The sequence below is a fragment of the Antedon mediterranea genome, chromosome 5 (assembly GCF_964355755.1).
Source record: "Antedon mediterranea chromosome 5, ecAntMedi1.1, whole genome shotgun sequence".
In the NCBI taxonomy this organism is placed as follows: Eukaryota; Metazoa; Echinodermata; class Crinoidea; order Comatulida; family Antedonidae; genus Antedon; species Antedon mediterranea.
The window spans coordinates 3,883,394-3,909,479 of record NC_092674.1 but is presented as its reverse complement, the minus strand read 5'-3'; the positions used below and the strand labels follow the sequence as shown (position 1 = coordinate 3,909,479).

At 33.7% G+C, this 26,086-nt stretch overlaps 2 protein-coding genes across 2 annotated transcripts; one reads left to right on the top strand and one right to left on the bottom strand.

Annotated features, from left to right (window-relative positions):
- The first annotated feature begins 49 nt into the window (after positions 1-49).
- On the top strand, positions 50-23,789 carry LOC140048893 (uncharacterized). Its single transcript, XM_072093695.1, has 6 exons — positions 50-70; positions 21,270-21,443; positions 21,695-22,223; positions 22,345-22,410; positions 22,569-22,595; positions 22,765-23,789. Exons 2-6 carry the CDS (start codon positions 21,351-21,353, stop codon positions 23,340-23,342), a joined length of 1,293 nt encoding a protein of 430 aa, XP_071949796.1. The 5' UTR covers positions 50-70; positions 21,270-21,350; the 3' UTR covers positions 23,343-23,789.
- LOC140049032 (uncharacterized) lies at positions 8,184-9,302 on the bottom strand. The gene has a single exon (XM_072093844.1). It carries the CDS (start codon positions 9,300-9,302, stop codon positions 8,184-8,186), a length of 1,119 nt encoding a protein of 372 aa, XP_071949945.1.
- Positions 23,790-26,086: the final 2,297 nt, after the last annotated feature.

Genomic DNA, 26,086 nt, shown 5'->3' with positions numbered 1-26,086 from the left:
ACTATAAAATTGACATTAAAACAGACAATAGAACAGTATCTGTTTTGATTGTAGAGGATAATGAACGAAGGTAAGATTTTTTTTAACATTAATTTACCAATCAGTTTATTTTTCCATCTTTCTTTTAGTTATTTAGAGAACAAAAATAAGTAGGAAGGAAGACCAAAAAAGATAACGTTAAAATCGTTATTAAAAATGATTAAATTTGAGGCATTCATTAAAGCATCATATTTTAGTGTTTACAAGTGCAGGCCAAATCTTTGATATAAATAATAAAAAGCAATTTGTTTGGGGCATCAAAACAAACATAAAAAACAATTTAAAAAGTCTACACAAGTCAAACTTTATGTGACAAAAAATTATAGCCTTTAAACCACTGGGCGACATCATGAATACCCTAAAATGATGTGATTTAGAGAATGTATGGTATCAAATTCCAATAACCTATTTCTTTGATTTTGGAAATATTCTTATCGTGAACTTTTATGTAGAACAGACATTTCAGTGGATATATTATTATAGGACGAAACCAAACTATTTTTCATTAGGCGCATTCTTAGACTATTTCGTGCTGTTGTGGAATCGTGAGCCTGTTATAGTTTAGTACATTTTTCAAATCACCGTGTAACATTTTGCCATGGATGGTGATTAAATTCTATTTATTTACTGGAAGAACTGCAATCAATAGGCCTGAATACATGTGATGTTCGGAAACAATAAACTACTAAAAACAGCTCTTTAAACAATAAACTTTAATTGGATCACTCGATCGTATAACGATATAACTAAAACAACAACGTGTCATGTGTCACGTGACAGCTAGCGCTGTAATACAAACATTCCTCCTTTTTTAGATTTGATATGATATGATATGGGTTATAATATAAAGTCTGTTAAAATGAGCAATATTTAAAACATGGTTATACTAAAAGTTATTTGCGAAACATCAATTATCAATATCATTACTTTGTAGTGTAATTATTAGTATCATAAATCTGTGATGATCATCAAAACAACTGTTCATCAAATGCAATCAAACGTTCAATTATTAGTCCACAACAGATTGCATACAACAACGCGCAAAATAACAATGTTCACAAATCTAATCTGTCAGGAGCCTTGCGAATTCTTCCTGATCTGCGAGGTTCCAATTCTGGTGAATTAGCTGTAGTTGTAGGTTTAGGTACAGTATCTGATAAATCATTAGGGTTGATTGAAGACTGTTCCATAGTTGTTTGGTTTGGTGTTAGCTGGTGCGGTAGTATTTCTTCAGTTTGAACTGGTAAGTTGATTGTAGTCTGCTCTGTAATTTCAGGCGGTCTACTAACTTTCTCTTCCGGAAACCGCTTTCGAATGTGGTCAATGTGTCGACGCCATTCACGGCCATCGTCCAAATGTACGTTAAAGGAAACTGGACCTAACTGATGTTGAAGCACACCAGGTAACCATTTTGGTTTACCAGCAAAGTTCACTACCCATACTGAGTCTCCCTCATAAAATGATCTCTCATGCGTTTCTCGTCCTGCTATCATTGTAGCTTGTTTATCCAGTACATGGTTCTCCATATTAGGGCAAACTAAGTCAAGTCGCGACCTAGGACGTCTTTTCATTAGTAATTCTGCTGGTGACTGACCAGTAGTTGACTGTGGTGTTAGTCTGTATTTTGCCAGGAATCTATATAATCTTGACTCCATGTCCTCACCTACAGTTTTCTTTAACCCCTCTTTCACAGTTTGCACAGCTCGTTCCGCTAGACCATTACTAGCTGGATGGTATGGTGAGCTACAGATATGTTTAATACCATTATTTTTGCAAAAGGTCTGGAACTCGTGGCTGGTAAACGGGGTACCATTGTCTGATACTAGACTCCATGGCACACCATGAGTTGCAAAGGTTTGACGTAACTTGATTAAGGTAGCTGATGTTGTGCTTGATGCCATAATGTGTGCATCGATATACTTGCTATGAGCATCAACTATAACTAGTATCATTTTCCCTTCAAACGGGCCTGCATAATCAATATGTATGCGATACCAGGGTTTCCCTGGCCACTCCCATGGATGCAGATTTGCTTTTGGTGGTGCTTTCCCGTACTGCTGACAAGTAGGGCATCCCCGAACAGTAATTTCTATGTCCATGTCAAGATTAGGCCACCAAATATAACTTCTTGCCAATGATTTCATACGTACAATGCCAGGATGGCTTTCATGTAATTCTGACAGTAGTATTTCTCGGCCTTGAGCTGGGATTATCACTCTTGAACCCCAAAGTAAACATCCTTTCTGTGTGGAAAGTTCACTCTTCTTGCGATGGTACATTTTGAATTCTTCTCCCACCCCGGAAGGCCAACCTTGGAGTGTATATTTAAGAACTGCAGACAACAATGGATCTCTTGCTGTCCATTTCGCTATCTGCGGTGCTGTCACTGGAGTATTGTTCAGCAAGTTCATTGAGAGCACAATTTCCTCTGGAACAGGAACAGTAGCTGGCACAGTGGCCAACGGCAGTCTACTGAGACCATCTGCATTGCCGTTTTGGGTACCAGGCTTGTACTGTAATTTATAGTCATAATTGGCCAATTTCAAGGCCCATCTTTGGATCCTTGCACTAGCCATACTTGATACTAGTTTGTCTTCTTTTAATAAGCCTAACAGTGGCTTGTGATCTGTCTGGATGATGAATTCTCTACCATACAGGAACTTTGTAATTCCAAAAATGATTGCTAGCCCTTCTCTCTCAATGTGGGCATAGTTTGCTTCTGCCTTCAAAAGAGATCGAGATGCGAAAGCTACAGGCTTGTCCATCCCATCAGGCATTCTATGAGACAGCACAGCGCCAATGCCGTATGGTGATGCATCACAGCTGAGGAGTAATGGTAGGGCTGGATTGTAATGGATAATTACTTGAGAAGATTGTAGCATGTTCTTCGACAACTCAAATGCTCTCTGTTCGTTTGCGCCCCATTTCCATTTGACATCTTTGCGCAGAAGATTATTTAGTGGTGCCAAAGCAGTGCTGAGGTTTCGCAAGAATCGATGATAATAATTTATCATACCCAAGTAACTTTTCAGCTCTGAAGTGTTCTTTGGGATAGGTGCCTGTGCCACTGCCTGAACTTTCTCTTTAGTTGGGTGTACCCCTTCAGCATCTAGTTTATGCCCTAGATACACACATGACTCCTGCATAAACGTACACTTTTCTCGCTTTAGGCGTAGTCCTGCATTTTGAAGTCTAGTTAGGACAAGCATTAAGTTTGCGTTGGCTTCTTCCTGCGAAGCTCCTGTCACTAACACATCGTCTAAGTACACTGCAATCTTCGGAATTCCTTGTACGATTTGTTCCATCAAGCGTTGGAATATACCGGGTGCTGATGAGATACCATAACACATCCTGGTGTAAACAAACAACCCCTTTGTTGTGTTGATTGTTGTTAGTTTTTGTGACTCCTCGTCAAGCTCAATTTGTTGATAAGCATGACTGAGATCCAACTTGGAGTAGAATTTCCCTCCAGCTAGCTTGGTATAAAGGTCTTCGATGTTTGGAATTGGATATCTGTCCACTTTTGCAGCAACGTTAACAGTAAGCTTGTAATCGCCACAAATTCTCACATCCCCATTAGCTTTTAGAACAGGAACAATAGGTGCAGCCCAATCTGCAAATTCTACTGGTTTAATCACCCCTTCTGCTACTAATCTATCCAATTCAGACTCTACTTTAGAGCGTAGTGCATGTGGAACTGGTCTAGCTTTAAAGAATCTGGGTTGTACTTCCTTATCAATCCACAATTTTGCTTTATTACCTTTTAGCGTACCAAGTTCATTTTTGAAAAGCTCTGGAAAGATCTGTGTATAGTCAAGTTTGTCTAGATGATGTACGGTTGCCCAATTTACTTTCATCTGTTGTAGCCAGTCTCTGCCAAGTAAACTTGGACCCTTGCCAGGTACTATCAACAATGGAAGATTGTAACTTTTCTTCTCATAGCACACATTCACCATAGTCTGACCTATTGGTTTCTTTCTTTCTTTCTTTATTTACCCATAAATATAAATTATAAACATTGTAATAATATACAAATAATAATAATTATATCAAGGGAAGGGCTAAAAAATAGTTAAAACTAATCAAGTTCAGCCCCTAAACATTGAAGTATAAATAGTTATATAAATAAATTAGGGCTACTTGTCTAAAATAAAATTAATATACATAAACATTTTTTTTTTTTTAAATACACTTTCTCTCAAATATATACAATATAATTAATTCTCTTATAAAATAAATAAATATCACTATACAAACAAATAGTATGTTTTCATTTCTTTTTTGAATTTGCTTTTTGTTAGAAACCTTAAATCATCCGGGATTTCATTCCAGAGCTTTGCACCAGAATACTTGATGGAATGTTGTCCTATGTTTGTTCTATATTTTGGTACATACAACTTTTCTCTAGTCTGAGACCTTGATGAATAACGAAAATTAATTACAAAAAATATTTAGGAGTTGTATCTGGAAATTTACCATGTAAACTATCATGAACAAATAAAGTAATTAAATACTGATGCTGCTGATAAATATTTAAAATTTTAAGTTCTAGTTTTAATTGATTGGGGTACAACATATTTAAGTTTGTACAATAAACCAGCCTTAGAACTAATAATTTTATTAACCTTATTAGAATGCACTTTCCATGTAAGTCTATTATCTATATCTACCCCAATGTAAGTTGTAGCTTCAACTTCATCTAATTTTGATTCCTTTATGTATATATCCCCCTTTACTTCAATTATTGTATGCTGATTACGAAATATAATATAATTTGTCTTTTTAGAATTAATTGTCAACTTATTAACATCACACCAATCTACTATATGTTTCAACTGCTCATTTACATTTGTTAGGTCAACAATTTCATGTGGATTAAAAGAACAAAATAAACTAGTATCATCTGCAAATAATCGTGTATCAAAAAAGTCAGAAGAGTTTACAATATCATTTACATAAATAAGAAACAATGTAGGTCCTAAGACCGACCCTTGTGGTACTCCACAAGTTATTGAATTCTCATTAGACTCTATTCCATTTACACTGATACATTGCTTCCTATTATATAAATAATTTTTAAATAAAGCTAATGGCAACCCTCTTATCCCATATGCACTTAACTTATCCAGTAGTATTTGATGATTGACTGTATCGAATGCTTTCTTTAGATCTAAAAATATTCCAACAACTATGTTTCCCTTATCTAATTTCTCAGACAAATTTTGTACTAACTCAATAATAGCAAGTTTTGTGCTGTACCCTTCTCTAAATCCATACTGTTGATGATATAATAAATCAAATTTACTTAAATAACATAAAAGTTGTTTATTTATAATTTTCTCAAATACTTTACTAAATTGTGGCAATACAGATATTGGTCTGTAATTCCCTGGATCTGATGGCAGACACTTTTTAAATAATGGAAATAAATACCTTTGCTTTTTTTAAGTCATCAGGGAAGATCCCTGTAGATAGTGACAAATTAATTATATACGTAAAAGGTCTAGATATATAATCTGCTGCATATATAATTAATTTAGGATTAATTTGGTCCAAGCCTACAGCTTTATTCTTATCTAAACCCTTTAAGATATCATTTACTTCTTCATCAACAACATAATTGAAAAATAATGAATTCTGGGGTACAGTTGATAAATATATATTATGATTTACATTTGTGTTATCAATACATTCTTCTGCAAGATTTTTTCCAATTGAAACAAAATAATCGTTAAAACCATTAATTATTGCTGTTTGATTAGTTTCTATATTAACATTGCCATCACATGATTTAATTTCTAATTTATTAGGTAATTTCATTTTCTTCTTACCTCTTCCTAAAATATCATTAATAATTTCCCATATTTTATTTGTATTACCACACTTTTCTTCAAATTGATCTGAGTAATATTTCTGTTTTGCTGTTCTTAAGGTATTTGTAAGACAATTTCGATATCGTTTATACTTTGCTAACATATCTACATTGTAATTACTTTTTATTACCTTTGAAAATAACCTATGTTTATGCTTAATTGATTTTTTTATACTAGAATTAATCCATGGTTTCTTTAGTTTCTTTCTTGGGTTAACAGTTTTTAAAACTAATGGTGCATGTTTATTACAAACTTCTAGAAATAACCTTTTAAACTCTGTGTAAGCAGAATTTACCTCTTGACTATCAAATACTTCAGACCAATTTACATTCATAAGATCATGTTGGAAGTGTTGGATATTAAACTTGGAAAATTTTCTAAATTTGATTTGATCAGTCTGTTGGAAGTAGTCATTAAAGTTCTCTAACATACAAAAAGTAGCCAAATGGTCTGATATATCTAATTCTATGGTTCCTGAAGTTAAAAATCTAGAATGGATATTTGTATATACTGTACATGATCAATTGTTGTTCTTGAACTACTGGTTATTCGTGTATATACATTAATAAGTTGTATAAAGTTTAAGCAAGACAAGCTATTTTTTAGACTTAAAGCATCTGCAGCATTTAAATTACTTGCATTAATATTAAAATCCCCAATTAATATGCATTCAGTACCTTGTTGTTTAATATTTGCAAGTGACAATTCTAGGCTTTCAATAAATTCCTCAACGTTTGTATTTGGTTGCCTATATAAAACTCCAACTATGAGGGATTTATTTTGACCAACATCTATTTCCAGCCATAAAGACTCAGAATGATGTACATTATAATCAATAGCCGTATAATTAATTGAATCATGTATGTACGCTCCTACTCCACCTCCTCTTTGATTAATACGACATTTAGTTTCCAACGAGTAATTATTCATTTTAAACAAATCCTTGTTTGTAACTTGCCACACTTCCGACAAGGCTATAATTTTAAATTTACTCTGAACCAATTCCTCATAAAATAATTTAAATTCTTCAAAGTTCTTGTTAAGCGATCTAATATTAATGTGAGATACTGAAAACACTGATTGAGATTTATTATCAAAAAAATTACAAAATTCAGATGACGAATATGTCTTATACAGCTATTATGTAATTGATAATCTAGATTTTGGTTAGCCATTAAAACCATATAAATAAATATTTAAGTACAGAAAAACTATTAGCATTATTATACAATTTTACCAATATCATCTTCACTATTAATAACAATCAACATTGAACCCTGTTGTTTGCGTACATAGATGCGCCCATTGTATGTCCACAAATACTTATAGTTCTTTGTCTTCCTTATATCGTTTATTTTTCCCATAAGACTACGTTTCTTTTGAGTTAAGTTTTCATTAACATATATGTGGTTTTTACCTGTGTATCCAAGCATATCAGTAGTTGTATTCCTAATCTTTTTCCTGTCATTATATACTTGATCACGCTTCTTTCTGCTGCAAAATTTGACAATTATTGGTCTGTCTGTTCTATCTCGATTACCAATCCTATGTGACGCCTCGATGTCCTCTTTTTTTATACTACTGTCGATTTCCTTTAGAACTTTCAGTGCAATATCTTCAGTATTTTCATTTGCAATTTGTGATATACCTCTTATTTCAATATTCTCTCGTCTGCTATACTGATTCTGTTCATCCTGCTCTTTCTCTAATTTCTCCACTCTTCTCGTAAGATCTTCGTTATCTTCTTTCAGTTGTTTATTTTCTTGCTCAATGCTTTTCATCTTAACACAGTTTTCTTCAATTAGTTTGTTAAAGAATTCCATGGACGATTTGATTTCCCTCATATTTTCTAAGAGACTGGGTATAAACTTGACTTGGTCTTTTATGTCAGATGGTTGTTTCAAAACTGCATCTGTTGGAACATCATCTGCCGAGTCTTCATCTCCAACTATTAACACCTCATCCTCTTTCCCTTTTCCTTTAACGGTCTTAGGTCTAGGCATCCTTGTTTGTTGTATAGCCTATTCCCACGTGTACTCTTGCTCACCTCACTCAGCTAGTCACTAGAGTGAACACTGCCTGGCTAGTAGCTTCCGGTTTGTGGCCTAGGCCTAGCTTTTGGATAACGTGTTAACATCAGATTCAAACCAAACCAGGTGCTAATTTTACAGAATCCCAACATAAATAAGATATAAATGACACTTAACCACAAATTCTGTTTATAAAATAATTAAAACCGGATAATTTTGGAGCCCTTGAGAGAGCAAAATCCTAAATATCCACATGGTCCAAAACGCCCTCTGGATGTTCGATGATCTCTCCTGAGTATGTTCGTAGCTTCGGTAAGCAATCTGTATTCAAGGTCAGGTTACCTTTCTTTATGTTTCCAAATTGTTCTTCACACATTAGACTTGTTGTCGCTCCTGTGTCAATCTCCATCATTACTGGTACACCATTAAGTGTAACAGCGCACATGTAAGGCTTCACATATTTTCCTAAGGTATCAGATTTAAATAAAGGAAATCCATACTCATCAACATCAATTGTTACCGCCTTCGCCGATTGCACCGGAATCTCTGTTTCTGTTTGTATCATGTGCATATTATTTGCCGGTGTGGTTGCCTTGCAAACTGAAGCAAAATGGTTTGATCGTTTACATTTATGACATTGTTTTCCCCAGGCTGGGCAAACTTTATCACGCTTCTCCGTACCATGACAACCTCCACATCCTGTGCAACGACGGTTATTTGTTTCTGGCTTTGCTTTATGTTTACCTCCTTGCTTCCCTCCATATTTCGGTTTTCGATGTTGGTAGTACTTCTGCTTGTGTTCTACCACATGTATAGTTTTTTCTGTCTCTACACCTCCCGCCATTGCTTTTGCTTGTACCTGGGTGGCTTCTAGTGTTCGACCAAATGTAAGTAATGCTTTTAGTGTCATGTTTGCTTCACTTAAGCCCTTGTTGCGGACCTTTACAAGTTGACAGCGTTGGATAATTTGCGATTTTATTTCCGCTTCCTTATCCTGGAACTCACAGTTCTTTGCTAGTTGGCACAACCTAGCATAGTATTTGTCCAGCAATTCAGTGGGGTGCTGGGCAGCTTGCCTGAACATGAACACTTCATACTCAACATTACGTTTAGGTGCAAAGTACGTTGTCAATTTTTCTTTTGTTTCTAGATAAGTTTCGTTCCCCGTCGTGTGAGTTTTACTTATTTCAAACACATCCTCTCCTCCTAGGTGGAGTAACATTGCTCGTTTCCGTCCGTCATCGGTAATTGCCTTAGCGATGAGAAAATTATCAAAACGCTTAAGCCAGCGTTCCCACCTAGTTGGTGCCGTTTCTGTGGGTTCAGATTTGAACGGTAAAATAGAAGACTTAATGTCCATTGCTGTTCAATAATGGTCGTATAATAGTACTGAAAACTCACGTATATAGTAGGCGGTCGTTAGCCTACGGTGGTTGCTAAGTGTGAATGTGATGCCCGTCCTCGCCGGTACCGCAATGCAATCACTTCGGTGATCGGTGATATTAATTCTAGGCCTACTCAGTGGGAAAGCCACTTCGCGTTTTGACCGTTAAATCGTGTAAAATCGACTTACTTCCGCATTGACGATTTTGAAGCGCCACCTATCGTTGAAAACTGAAACCACGATTTTTCGTCGCCAAGCAAATAAGTGCTGTTTTATTTTAAGCTCTCATGAATATTTAAGAACCGCCCAACATTACCTATTATGGTAAAAGCATTTCCTAATAAGTATAATTGAATAACCAATCGGTTTTCTTCAAAGAAACCGAAGCTAATACAATACATTCGGCGACTGAAGTCGGGACTCGTGAAATTTATAAATGTGGTACGATTTGACTACTGTTTTGTTGTCCATTTTCTGAATAGTCGGAGGTGCATCCCAACAAATTAAAAAAATTGTAATCAATTGTTTTATCAAGAATAATATTAGTTTAATCGAGTATGATATATTTCTATCCTGTTCAAAATGTGTTGGTGTATTCTCAGGCCTCGAAAGGTAGGTACATTTTCTAGCTGTGAGCGTGGTTTCGGCAACGCGAGACACGTGTGTCAGTATAGGCGATAGCGAGACGTGTGTTGGTACTGTGTTGATGCTGATCCGATAGTCGTTAAGTTGTACTGATTACGAGTATCATTGGTCCTGGCCGGCCTAGCCTGGTGATCTGATCGGGTAGTAACAAAGTGCGAGGCAGCGAGGCACGCGAGGCAGGGAAGGCATGCGAGGCAAGTCAGAAATTTATGCGAGGCATCGTTTTACCATCATCAAAAAATGCGAGGCATCATTTTATCATTTCTCAAAATTGCAAGGCAGGAAATCACCGAAATTGAAGTAGCCTAGGCCTAGGCCCACTAGGCTAGTTTCCTTTTGCACCTGCCTTGTAATTTAACCAAGGCTTTATCCTGAATACCACAGCTTAGAATTAGGCATACTTTAATGAAGAAAAATCACATAAAAGTAACAATAAATCCATTAAATTGGTGATTTTACAGACGTTGTTTTTCTCGCATTTCGCACACTCAATGTTCAATATTTTGGTTTCTATGGAACGCCAAAAGAGCAAAATTAATTAGAGGGCTAAAAACTCTGTGGAATCCATTTATATTTAACGCATTATTTGGTGAAAATCAAGTACAATTTCAATAGATTTTGTCACTGTCAGTAAGGAAAAATGTTACTGTTGATAATGTACACGGTTTCGTTAACCTTTTAAAGAATAAAATAGAAAAATTCATCATAATATCCTTAGTAGGATGTCCTAGGTCTAGACTAGGTAGTGATGTTGATTTAGGATCGATTATTATTCTTTGAAAACAGAACAGTATCAGCAGTAACATATTACAACATTTTTATTGACAAATTAACAAATATATTGAAATAAAACGTGTTTTTCACCAATAAATGCATGAGAAATTGACGTATTCCACTGAGTTTTAGTCCTCTATTATCGTTGCTCTTTTGGCGCTCCATAGAAACAAAAATATTGAACATTGAATAAGTGAAATTCGCGAACAGTGTGCGAGAAACACGCCTGTAAAATCATTAATTTAAGGATTTATTTGTTACTTTTTATGTGATTCTTTCATTAAAGTACTCATGAGGTATACTTCTAAGGTGTGGTATTCACACGATAAAGTTAGTTATCAAATTTGGAGTAAAAATACAAGCGAAGGAAACTAGCGCCAGGTTTATTAGTACGTACATGGACAACAATAAATAAAAATCGTTCGTAATATACCTAGCTTACTAAAACAGGAATAGTGTATCATTATTAAATATTACACCAATTATTATTTTATCAAAATTGATTAAATTATTTTCTACATAGGCCTTTATCTAGGTTAGGGCTAAGCATATTAGCTAAAGTTTAATTTTAGGCCTAGTATTACAATTGTCGGACGTAAGTCTTTTTTCACACGCGCTCCAGAATTCTGTCGCAATTTTTTTCTTTGCGGCATGTTATTGGATCGGCATATCAGTTACCTTTTATTCACCGCCAGTTATTGAACTTGTCCTGGCAATCGCTGTTCACCTTATTTGCGAGAGAGGTACACGTGTTGTTCCTAGAGAATGGAATGTCAAAAATGTCTTTGGCACGCCGCTCAGAGAGAAGTCTGTGCGTTGCTGCTGAAACCACGTGCTATAGGAGGGAATGCACCACAATCCTCTGAGCTGAGGGCTGAATCATTCCGCTACCTGCTAAATAGTAAAGAGGGATTTTCCATCTCTCGGGTCTACCGGATCTAGGCGCAGGGGTGTGACAAAATATTATTTTCACTCTGCTATGTTCGAGAGACATGTGAGTGAACACGCTCGAAATGCCAACAAACATTGCAGTCATTTGATGAGTGTGTCGCTATAACAATTATTGTTTATCGAAAGTTGAAGACTGTCGTTCAGATTTTTGAACCGTAGTTTGGGCACTTTTGTAAAAGTAAAATTTGACACGATATGACTTGAATGAAAAAACAATCGTTACATAAAAATAAACAACATGATGAGTGTATACACGAATCTATTTAGATACGCTTGTATCGATTGATTATTAGGCCTATAATATAGCATAATAGCACGTTAAGATATGCCTCGCACCTTTTTGAAATTGTAAACTATATGCCTCGCACTTTTGGAAATGATAAAATGATGCCTCGCACAAATATTTGGCATGCCGCGCATGCCTCGCTTGCCTCGCGTGCCTCGCTGCCTCGCACTTTGTCAACACTCGATCTGATCCCCCCCAAAAAATACTTTTTTTCAATCAGTATTAATATTATTTTATTTTTCATTTATTATTTGATTTATTAGGCTCAATAGATGCCTAGCTAGGCTACTAGTAGGCCTAGATTATATAAATAATAATAGTAAATACTGTAATTTAATTAATAAAATACAGCTTCCATTTGCCTTACTTTTATGTCATCATATAATATTATAATTATATATACAACCAGACATTAAAATTTTTTTTAAATAATATTTATTATTTTTTCTGACACTTTCAGGAATCGTTGATGATGCAGAGTTCTTTGTCTTTGTGACTTCAAACTGAGAGTGAAGTGGATAAAAAGATGAGACCGGTACCTACCGACATTGTCATCATACCCAAACTATAATTTAATTATTTAAAACAAAATGTTGAATTACAAATATATATGTATGTTGCAGAGGATTTAGATGAATTACAATACAAATATTTATGTTGAATGCAAACCTACTACACTATACTCTGTAAATTATGTTATTGTCATGTGGTAGACCTTAAAAATTGAATATTTATTGTATGTTAGGCCTATTTTATATTTTATTAATACTGTATTAGTTTAACTACAGTATTAATTTATATTATACAGTACTAGGCCCCTAGGCCGGCCCTCTAGTTTGTACATGTTTTTACCCCAAAAAAATGAATAAATAATTTGTTATTCAATCTAATTGCTTGTTTGTTCATCAATAACAAAACAATTGTAAGCAAGTATATAACAGTTCTTGTTAGCCGCTTATTTCAGGTCATATTATTAATATTAGCTAGGCCCGACGCGCCCGATCACAACGTCACTAAGTGACTTTCCGCCCCTGGAACAATCGCTCGCTAATAGGGCTAGGCCTCGGACTCGTATAAAAGCTATTATAATAGTTATGATAAATATTCCTCAACTGTGTTTACTGTGATAAATAAACAAGTAATAATATACGTTGTATTGGAATGTATTTATTTATATGAATTCTTATACGCGGACAATTATAAACATCGCGTATATCGTTCGCTATAAATAAATTCATAAACACGATGACGATGTGTTTACAAAATGGCGGTTTCGCTAGTTTTCGATGGAACAAATAGTGGTACCTTTAGTTTGAATAGTCGGAGCTGCATCCCAACCACCGAATTTTGTATCTTAATATCGTATTCTGTAGATTATTAATTTTTCTAACAGGGATTTTAAATTCAGGACTGTTCAATTTTTCTAAATATTTTATTTTAATGATTTTCTAGGGTACAATTTCGGAAAAAAGACATTGGTTGATTTTGCCGTTAAATTACAGATTATCGTTTTGTTCAAATACATTTAATTTTACATGACAATATATTAAAACCATTTATGAATTTATTTCACTAACAACATTTTTCCGATAATCAACTAAATTTACAAATATTGTGTTTTTCCAACACCCTAAAATTTAGCCATTTTGAACTAAATTAGAAAAGTAGGGCGCCCTCTCCGAGTCGAAATTTGACACGATTTGTCGACTGGCTGTCCCACTGTACTTGCTGATGGCCTAAAAATAAAATATTGCCTTACTTGTAGCCCAAGTAAGTAATGATTTTCTGAAGGTTCTTTGTATATTGAGTAAAATCCTCGTCGCCAATTATGTGATGTTCGGAAACAATAAACTACTAAAAACAGCTCTTTAAACAATAAACTTTAATTGGATCACTCGATCGTATAACGATATAACTAAAACAACAACGTGTCATGTGTCACGTGACAGCTAGCGCTGTACTACAAACAATACATTAAATAGTTAAAGATGTATTGTCCCTTTGACTAATTCCAAAAAAATAAAAAATAAAAGATTTCGAAAAAAGGTGGGTCATTTTGAAGTATCATAATAGTTATTAACTATCACCAAAAATTTTTCGAAAAAAAAAAAATTTAACTGAAATACAGACGTTTTTTTGTTAAAAAAATAACTTTGACTTCCAGTCAAAGTTTTCAATCAAAACATGTCCCATAATGAAACGCGCTTGTTTGGCTACTCTGTATGCATAATCATAAAACTTCCTCATGATCTGTGTGAAAATACCTTCTTAACCGTGACGAGTTGTAAACAATCCTAATGTAGCATATGCATAATGCGTACTCATGGTTTGAAATCTTTGTTTACTTTCGCTCGTGACGATTTTCCAGATGAAATGTAATCAAACTACCTGTTAATTACGTAAACTTGTTGTTTTTGGCTCAAATTTTCGACTTAAAGTGAATAACTTTAATATTACTTTGATATGGCCACTTTAAATTTAGAATATTTTGACCTTCATTTTTTTGTGTTTCAAGGGACAATACATCTCAATTATGTGTAGCCTAATTTCAAGTCATAACAACATATAGATTGTATAGTTGACTTACAGTAATAGTCTCTATGGTAATGGCAAACAAAATAAAACTGGCCTGGTAACGAGCTTGACCGTCACTTTCTGTTTGAGTGTAGAGGATAAAGAACGAAGGTAAGATTTGGTTTTATTATCAGTAATTATCCGATCTTAATGGAAATATTCGAAAGATAAGATAGTGTTAGAATCTGACAAATCATGTGGGACAATCAAGTTACAGGTTCTGCACAATATTTTTGAGTTTATACAAATTACAGTTTGAAAGGAAGTAAAAAAAGATAGGGCAATGGTGAAACAATATTTTAGTTTCAGTTTACTTTTCCATCTTTTTTTAGTTATTTAGAGAAAAAAAAATAAATAGGAAGAATTACCAAAAAAGACAAATTTTAAATCGTTATTAAAAACTATTAAATTTGATATGTTTGATCATATGAAGTATAATATTTTAGTGTTTACAAGTGTAGAAAGTCATTGATATAAATAATAAAAAGCCATGAGCCTTGTGTGGGACACCAAAACAAGCATAAAAACTAAAATGAAAAAGTTGTACATTTAAACCACTGAAAGGAAAGAGAAGAAAGACATTTCAGTGGAAATATTAGTATAGGACGAAAACCAAACTATTGTTTTTTTAGGCGCATTCTCACAAGGACCGGGTAAACAGAAACAGTAATTATCCGATCCTAATGGAAATATTCGAAAGATAAGATAGCGTTAGATCTACCATTAAGTATATAACTATGAGAGAAAATAAATAGGCTCTAGAGCGCTTATTGTCGAATCTAAATTTTTTTTTTTTTAAACAACCCCCTTCTCCTAAAACTGAAGGGTATATGTGACAGTTAACGGTATCGTCATATCAATCTGACATTCAGTGGGACAATCAAGTTACAGGTACCGCATAATATTTTTTGGTTATAAAAATTGTAGTTTGAAAGAAAGTAAAAACTAAAGACAGGACAATGGTGAAACAATATTTTAGTTTCTGTTTATATGTCCATCTTTTTTTAGTTATTTAGAAAAAAAATGGAGGAATGACCAAAAAAGAGGGAGACAGTTTAAAGTACATTCAGTTATATCTTCCTTTCAAATCTCGAGAACGCTAATAGCCAGTTTTCACTTCTAAAACAGTAGGCCTAAAGGATTTTCAAACAGGCTATTGGCCGATCGAACAATGCGTTTCTTTCTAACAACTAAGAACTACTATAGTGTTTTTCGTCTGTTAAAGATATTTTCCCCCTGAACAAATAGCTGTCTGCAGAAATGCTATCGGACGCCATATTTGTATTGTTTCGGGACGAAAAAGTTATCCTTGGATACTGTGACTACAAACATTTTTTTGCATTTGACAAAAACGGGAAGCTAATAATTTCGACTAAGATTATCCTACTGTAAGTTTCACGTTATTTCTTAAAATTGTAAAAACTATTGTCAGTATCATTTATACCAATCTGATGATCCTGTTAGACCGTAATACATAACCATGATACAAAATATTCAAAATAGCTAACGGGCGCCATTTTTATTTTTGGATGTGAAAGTAACGAAGGTAATAAGATTCTCGCAGCAAAAGTAGTAAACCATTCATTTAACACTCGATTTAATGACCCGTTTAATCTCTCGATCCCCTTATGCCGTACGACTTTATCTCAAACCAATAACATACCAATGCCAAGTCAGAACACTATTTTCCATCAAAGTCAAAGACCATTTATTAAAATTATATGATGCTTAGTTTTTCTATAAAAATGTGTATATACTCTTCTATTACTTATTTCATATTCATATTGATAATGCCAGTGAGTTATTAATTTTCATTTATGTAATTTTACCTTTCTTCAGATTCCTCTTTCTCAGAAATGATATACGTTCTAGTTTAAGTTATATTTATTTTAAAGGCCAAAACTCGATAAGCGAAAGCTTTTTTTGGACTTTTGTATGTGAGAAAGAACAAAAAAGAAAGACAATACAGATTATTGACTTAGATAATCCTTAGGGCTGTGTAAAGTAATTTGATTGTGTAAAAAATATGCTAGGCCCTACAGTAAATATTGAGTGTAGTTAAATTTTAAGACATTATTTTGAAAACGCAAGAAAGTTCTGCAAAGATTCTGTGCGTATGCGGAGAAGCAGCCTCAAATGAAGAGAGTTCTTTCTTCTCCTGTGTCAGCTAACGAAGTGACATTTAACCATTACCAATTATATCCACAGACCTAGTCCTGTACTTTGAGGTGTGAAATTGTGTCTTTGTATCCAATCAGGGAGGTATCCTCCCTGCACCAATGCACCAGAATGAATGACAATTCCCTCTTCGTAGGTGACTCCTGTGTAGTAGGCAGTAATATGTCCTGCCTTTTAAAGAAACTGATGAAGTTTATTATGTACTTTATTGTGTTAGGCTTAACAGAAATGGCAAATGTACTGAAAAACAATCAAGACCGATTTAGAGAAGACCTCTACAGACTTAATCACGTATATAGCGGTGAAAAGTGTCGATGGTTAAGATGTCTTCTTTTTGACCATCTAGATATCCCAACGCGTAAAGATGTCACTGCGTTTGATTTATTCAACGAAATTCAATTGGAAGGTCACATAAAACATAATGAGGTGAAACTTCTATCAGAAATTGTCCAATTGACAAAAGTGCAGGATGCAAAACGTAGAAATTCAAGATCATGTTATTCAAGACAGCTAAATGGTAACAAGTCAGAGACAAAATAAATATGCTGAGACTGCTGTTCAAGGACAGTATACAAAATGCAGAAGAACGCAAAGATGTATCCAGCTTGCTCAAGGCTTTGAAGGGTTGTGGAGATCTTACGCGTAAAAACTACAAAGTTCTAATCGACATGGTGAAAGTGACAGATACTCTTGGAGTTGTAGAGGATGTGAAACTACTCAGTGATGCAAACAAAGACGATGAAATCACATCATTCACACCTTATCGACAGCAACTGATGGAAATGGGGAAAGTAATGTCAGTAGATGAGGCAAAAGAGGTGGGATACCTGTATGACATACCAGATGATGAATATACAGACCAGTGGTCTCTAATCTTGCATCTTGAAAAATCAAAGAATGTATTTGCTGATGGTGCGGAAGAAATTATTAAAGACATTAATGACATAAATCTTCACCATGTAGCTTCTAAACTGATAACAACAAATAAGTGAAGCTGTAGTCCAGATGTTTCGAAAAGTAAGACAAGAAAAAAACGATAAGAGCTGATTAGGTAGGCCTAAGACGTGGGTTGAGCATTGGAGGTTGGAATAAACAAGTATGAAGCCAGACAAAGGGTGGTGTCCGGGTTTCTCTCCCACAATCTTAAATAGTTAAGCTATTACAAGTTTGACAGCAAATTATATCATTACAATATGTACTTCTTCTTACGCCAATGTATTGTTATCAATTATTATTAATATTTTCATTGTTTTTGACATAATAAAAGTAGTGCATCCTTTAGGAATTAATTGTAACGTAAGAAGTGCTTGTACATTGCTTTGGTGTTTTTAGGTAGTTATTTTTAAAGTATTTGTTTAGGATGGGTGGAGTGGGTTTGACAATCTCAGTACAAAAATTAATTTATCTGTCAACCTATATGTCATCAAATCAATAAATAAGTAGTTACTCCTTTTATCCTTGTTAATCATTCAAGGAAAGTACTGAACAGAAAACCTGTCCATCATCATAATATGGGCAGTTTACAGTACAGTAATGTAGTAAAGACAAAAATGTAATACGACCAAACAACGTGAAAATATATCTTTGACTTAAATGTTATTAAACTTCTTACCGATTTTTTTACTGTTGTTTCGTTTTCATAGTGGCAGGCCTCCTAAAATGTTAAATAAATGCAAAATATTTCAAGTGAAAGCTTCAAATATTTCTTTCTCTTAATTGAATTTTAAAACCTTATGCCGTTATGAAGTTATTTGTAAATACACACTAGGACGCCAATGACGGGAAATTAAACATTATTGATATTAAGTAAATCTTTAATGCAAAGATACAAGATATTTTTTATTTGAAAATTCTTTTTATGATGAAACAGTAATAAACATATATACAGAGGTTAACCCCAACAACAAAAACGAACAAACGATATTAAAGTATGAAGCACATCGGTCAAAGTTAACATTATAAATACACTGAGTTGTAAGTGACTGAATTTTTAGTGGCCAGATCTTTTGCATATTCAAGATGCCAGGTTGTGAAAAAACAATGGTGTCTAATTTCTTAAGAAAATATTATTTTATTGTAGGTGATATCAAAACGTCACAGGGAAGCAACATATTCAAATGTTGAAGAAATTCGGATACGAGAATTGTGATGAGCGCTCTTTTAAATGTTATGAACTATCAAAAGTTGAAAATCCGATCAACTGGCCATATGATGACGTCATAAAATCCGATAGGCAAACTGTTTACACGAAATTCATACCTACAATTCAAGAGCTTCCATAAGTTTTAGTCATGACTATAGAGATAGAAACCAAGCTGTAAGTGGCGGATTTGTTTCTGCTGTTGTTTCTGGTTTAAAAAAAAAAAATAAATAAATAAAATAAAATAAAAAATATACTGTAATAATACAAATTAGCCGACTCAAGTTATTCAAATTTGTTGACATGATTACGTCATCAAAAATGAAATATTTATAACTCATACGAAAGATAATTGAGCAAGAAAATATTAGAATTTACGTAAAAATGAAATACGGATAAGTTCTATTAAATGTGATGAGCTATGACGAAGAAAAAAATCCTATTTTATATTCGGGTGGCCATTATGATGACGTCACAATATCCAATAGGTGAAACGTTTACATCTTCAACTAACAAAAAAAGGGACAAAAGGAAAGAATACAGAGCAATTCCATACAATAACAAGGAGTTAAAAAAACAAAAAACAAAAGAAAAGAAAATTGCATTACGTTTTTATAACGTTAAAAAACGTAATAATAATTAATACAAAGGATCGCTATTGTGATTTCTTGTTATTATTTTACATTGATTTATCAATAGTTACAATCAACAATCTCCATAAAGAATATTAATAAGATTAGCTGGTTAAAGTCATTTTCTGTTCGATTGTAGAGGATAAAGAACGAAGGTAAGATTTTGTTTTTATTTACAGTAATCCACCGATCCTAATGAAAATATTCGAAAGATAAGATAATGTAAGATAATGTTATAACCAGGAGAGACCGGGGACAATAAATATGCTCTAAAAAGAGCGCTTATTGTCGAATTCTATATTTTGTTTAAACAACCCCCTCCCCTTAAAGATGTATTGTGCTTCTGAAAAATTATTATTACAATTTTGAATATGCCATTTGAATGTCGCATAATAGTTATCCACTTTGACCAACAATTAGAAAAAAACTGTAATTTAAAGCAAAAAAATAATCAAATTGGCTGCCAGCAAATGGATTTGTTGTCATTTTATAAGTGATTAACTTGATTAAAACTACAAAATAACTAATTCAAAGTCTGATTTAATTAATCTTCATTTTTCATGTTTTTGGGGGACAATACATCTTCCAGTCGACGTTATTCGACGCTATCCTTAACAATAATCGGCGATCTTCTACGTAAACATTGAAATTTTAACGATTTACATGAAAAGGTACTATTTGACGATACAAAACGTCGGCGATTTACAGGAAAAGGTGCAATAATCGACGGCAATCGACGCTACTCGACGTTAAAGCCTGTTTTCCTGTCAGTAGACGGTGATCATACTGTAGTTAATCGTTAAAAGTTCAACAACGATCGTTTGTTGTGAGGTAATTTCCCGATTGATCGTAATCAAAACGGTAAATGAAATGCTAACGATAGCGCGAACATTTGATTTCTAGCGTTGAACGTTCCTGTCTTATTTTTCGACGTCGTCATAACGCGAAAAAAAAATGAATAGAGGACTCACCTTGTCTCTACTAGTTAGAGGCTGACAGTGTATGAGACGTAGGCCTAGGCATACTATCTTTATACTGATGGCTCTTCGTTCTCAGTAGGCCTATCCTAGTCCAAATAGCAGGAGGAAGAGGAAGTAAAAAATAAAAACAGGACAATTTTCAATAGTTATTTAGTGGAAATAAATAAATGAAAAACATTGAGCCTTATGTGGGACACCACGACAAGCATCAACAACAAAAATTATTTATGTTATATGTTAAAAAGAACATAATTGTTTTCGATCAGAAAGATAGCTTTTAAACTACTGAAAGGCGACATCATAAATACCCTAATGATGTGATTTCGAGAAAAGAATCTTGCGTGTATGGTATTAAATTCCAATAACATGTTTTTCTTAATTTTGAAATATTCTTATCGTGAACTTTTTATGTAGAACAGACATTTCAGTGGACATATTATTATATATAATATAGGAAGAGTACCAAACGATTTTTTAGGCGCATTCTACTATTTCGTGCTGTTGTAGAATCATGTGAGCCCGTTATAGTTTAGTAAATGTTTTAGTCGCGTGCAAACGCGACTCTATAGCTCACTATGTCGGTCGGTACTAACACTAACTAATACTAACACTAACTCGAATTTGCGCATGCGACTGCAGTCATGTATATGGCCTTGTTAAATCATCTTGTATTTATTGTATTTTAGTCCATATTTTCTTGTTCATACTATTTCATTTCTATACGGGTGTTTACCTGAAATGTATTCTTCTTACGGCTCCATTTTCCTCGTTTTTATGCAATAGATACTGGAGAAAGATAATCATAGTCTTATATGCATGATACTTAAGAACAGGATTAAGATTATGTACACGTGATTCAATGTGATGATCTTGGTGAAAATATTATCAATTATTCATGACTTGCTCCGAAATATGTGTTTTACCTATGCAAACAACCATCGAAGCCCATTACGGAAAGTAAGCATTTCCCTCACTTTCCGCTTAGTTTTCCATTTTCGGTTTTTTTTTTGCAAATTATCTTTGCATAGATCGTCAGTGTGACGAATATGTTGCTGCTTGTTACCACTGATCTTACCTTGGTAAAACCTCGCGGCGATAAACAATGTGTACAGAAAGATTATGTGTATTTTATATGATCAAAACATACCATAATGTAACACAAAAATTAATGAAAAACCACTAAATTTTCTATCGCTTTTTTGTGTTAGGCCCAACCTGACATGGCAAATCAACAGGAAGAAAAAGACCGATATACAGAATTTCTTAAGAATCTTAGTGACGAATATAGAGGTGAAAAGTTTCGATGGTTAAGATTTCTTCTTTGTGACTATCTCAAAGAATCACTGTTAAAAGAAAAAGATGTTATTGCATTTGATTTATTCAATGAAATTCGAGTGAAAAACATTATAAAACACCCTGAAGTAAACCTTCTATCAGAAATTGCCGAAGTGACAGATGTGCCGGCTGCTAAACTTGTCATCAAAGATTACGAAAACGGTGTCAAACGGGGAAGAACACTTCCACCTAATCGAAAAGCATTGTTTGAAGCTCTAAAGGAATTACAACCTGGCGATTTTCGCAAATTACAATATTTCTACAAACTAAAAAAATGTTGCGTTTACGATAAATGGGATCTAGTACTCCACTTGGAGATAAAGGGACGGCTAGACAATACCAAAGAGAAAATAAAACAGTTTGCAGATATTCTCAGCGACACAAAAGCAAAAGACAAATTGAGTATGTTTAAAACCTCATTCCTTTTTAATATTAAAAAAAATTAACGGGATTGAACAACTGTCGGTATGTGTAGACATTATTGTTTTATAAAAAATAATTATTATTTACATTGTTTTCTAAGGTAATCTGTCAACATTAACAGAGACCGGAGAAAATTTACAATCGACATCATCAGTAGAGCAATTAGGTAAATTGTGAATAATCAAGTCCAAGAGTTACTCTACTCTGTTTGGCTTGTTTTTTTAGCTTTATTTGTCAGTATAAACATACCTATTTTCTGTGGTTTATGTATTAAATGTGTCTATATCGGTTAGAAATTGAATAACATTGTATTTTTGTTTACAGGAGTATATGCGCCATCAGAACCGAAAGGTATTCTATTCGAAACTACTTGTTTCCTACAATCATAACATTGCGAAGAAATTTCAAAATTTGTAGTAAATTAAATATGTAAATTATTAATACAATAGTCATAATCTAATCAACCTGGAAATTCAGATGCGCTGCCTATATTTAATAATTTTTGTTCCATTTCCTTTAGAGTTAAACCGCAAGAATTTTAACGTCATGTTAATCCAGACAGCACTGTGGTACCAAGACAGAAACAAACTAACTATGCTCAAACTGCTGTTCACGAACGACGTAAAAGCCTCAACAGAATACAGTGATGTGTATAGCTTGTTCGAAGCCTTAGTGGAGTCTCGAAAAATATATGTTAGGAACTACAAATATCTAATCGACATGGTCAAAGTTACCGATACTCGTGGAGTTGTAGAGGATGTGAAACTACTCAGTGATGCAAACAAAGATGGCAAAATCACATCATTCACACCTTATCGACAAACACTGATGGAAATGGGGAAAGTACTTTCACCAGATGAGGCAAAACGAGTGGGAAATGTGTATGAAGTGCCGCAGAATGCGTATACAGACCAATGGTCTTTAATCATGCATCTTGAAAAAACAAAGAATGTATTTGCTGATGGTGCGAAAGAAATTATTCAATACCTAAAATATATAGGTCTACACCATGTAGCTTTGAAACTTAAACCGATAACAACAAATAAGAGAAGCAATGATACAAAAATCCCAAGAAGAACGAAAAAGAGGAAACGATAAGAAGAATGAAAGTTCACGTTCAGTTTTTGTTAAATTATTATACAATTTTGAATCGTAATCAGGCTCAGAAAAAGACATTTCTCATGCGGGGGTGGTATGGTAAATAACACGAAAATATTATGTATAAATAATTGTTTAAATATATAAAATATTTATCTTATGATTTAAAACTCTTTATAACAATTATAATTATGTAGTTACTGTAAAATGTACATTGCTTTTTAGGTTAGCTTATTGATTTTCTCAATGATTTTCATTAAACAATCATTCAGATAATTCAAAAATAAAAACACACAAACATACTGTACTGATCTGTCAACATATTACCTTATACCAAATATTTGGCAGAAACAAAACATATTAGGCAGAAAAAAGGAACAGTGAGGAAAAGAAGAATTTTATTAAATGTGTTTATTATTCATGTATATTTTGTTGAAAAATACATGAAAAAAACTGCTATAATTTCTGTCTATGGTGTTTTTTTGGTATGGCTGTTTTTTGAGAATTACAGATATTTCAATATTTTACTTCCGAAATTAATATTATGTATATATTTTCATTTTCTATAGATTCGAAATAAAAACAAATTGTCTGACGTTAATTACTAAAACTGAAAGACTTTTCCGTGTGTTCAATGTCGTCTAAGTAACATATCAGTGCATTGATAAACCACTGGGGGAGGGGGATGCTGGGAGTTGGATGCCAACGTTGCGATCGCGTCCACTACCCAGAAAAGTGTTTTGAAAGAACAAAATTATCAATGGTACTTATTTGTTACTATCAGGGCTTTTTAATCTACAGCTGATAAAAAAAGGTCATAAAAATGGCTGCAGTCGCGTGCTGAAGTTTTTTTTCTCTTTTGTGGGGCAACCCACTTTTATTGCAATAAATAAACAATATGGTAAAGGTTATACATGTCTATCTATCAATGAATATTTAAGTGATATTACACAGATTGAGGTTAAAAGATTATATAAAATATGTTGCTATTGTGTTCTAAATCTAGATAAAACAAATATGTATACAGACAATTTATATTACAGAGATAAAACGATATAAAGATTGACATTCAGTATTAAAAATTGAGATTTGGTATATAATGATAAAATGGTATATTACATTATAAGATTGTGCTTTGTTTGAGAACTTTGATAAAATTGTATAGTTTTACATTTTGAACATAATATTGCTTTCATTGCTGAAGTTAGTGTTTACCGACCAACCGACCGACAGACCAACCGACCGACATAGTGAGCTGTAGAGTCGCGTTGCACGCGGATGCGACTAAAAATGGTAATATTTGTCATATATTAGTGCCGGACCAATTATAATAATAACTGAAGACTTTTAGGTTGCAAACTGGATTATCACATGAAGATAAAAATAATGTGTACATTTTCATTTATAACATTACATTTCTAAGACTGGCAATTCTATCATAAATGACTCATGTGTAGATTTTCGAACCAATTGATATAGTTACCATCACTTTCCATTGTTCTAACAGAAATGGAAAATGAACAGGACAACGCAGATCGCTTTACAGAATTACTTAACAATCTTAATGACGAATATGAAGGTGATAAATTTCGACTGTTAAGATTTCTTCTGTATGATTATCTACCCCTTTCACTGTTAAACCGTAAAGATATCACTGTATTCGATTTGTTCGATAAACTCCATGAGTCTGGCGACATAAAATACACCGAAATCAACCTGCTGTCAGAAATTGCCGAAGTGACAAATTTGAAATCAGCAAAACAAGTCATAGACAAGTACACCAACGATGCTAAAAGGGGAAATGGACTTTCACCTTACCGGAAAGCATTTCATAAAGCTCTGATGGCAGTGACAATTGATGATTTGCTCAGATTACGTGATTTCTACAAACTAAGTCACAAAGATTTCGATAATATCTGGGATCTGGTATTCCACCTGGAGAAACAGGGACGACTAGACTCTACAGACGTGAAGATAAGAAGGTTTGCATCTAATCTCAACTCATCAGCCAAAGAAAGACTAGGTATGTATAAAGCAACAGTGCATAATACTTATTATCTGTTCTCTAACAACAATGTCATTTGCAATATGAACATAAATTCTGCAATTTTAATCTTTACTTGTTTTATTATTATTATAGCAAATCTGTCATCACTTGCAGAGACTAGACAACATTCACAATCGATGTCATCAACAGAAAAAGGTAAACATCATTAAAAATAATTATTGATTGATTGCTTGCCTGATGGCTGCCTTGTTTAAATGATTTCTGTTGACATTTGAATTGCAAACGTTTAGTATGACGATAACGTTGTATTTTTGTTTTAGCAGAGCTGAATGGAAAAAGACCAGATGGGCGATCACCACCTAAAGGTATCATAATAACCTAGAATACCTATTATTATGAATTGTTTCTCCTATATGTTCAAATAATGTTCTGTTTCAAACGATAGGCCTGTGATGTAAAACCAATCAATTAGTTAATACAGGTTTATTACATCAATTTGTTAATTCACTTTTTTAGCAAAGGAGTTTAAAGCCATGTTATCAAAGACATCACAATGGTACCAAGGCAGAGATAAAATAACCATGCTAAAACTTCTGTTCAATGATACAACAGAACCAAAAAAACACAAAGATGTACGAAGCTTGTTCGCTGCGTTAACGAAAACTGGTATACTTAAGCGTGCAGACTACAAAATACTAATCGACATGGTCAAAGTGACGGATACACGTGGACTCGT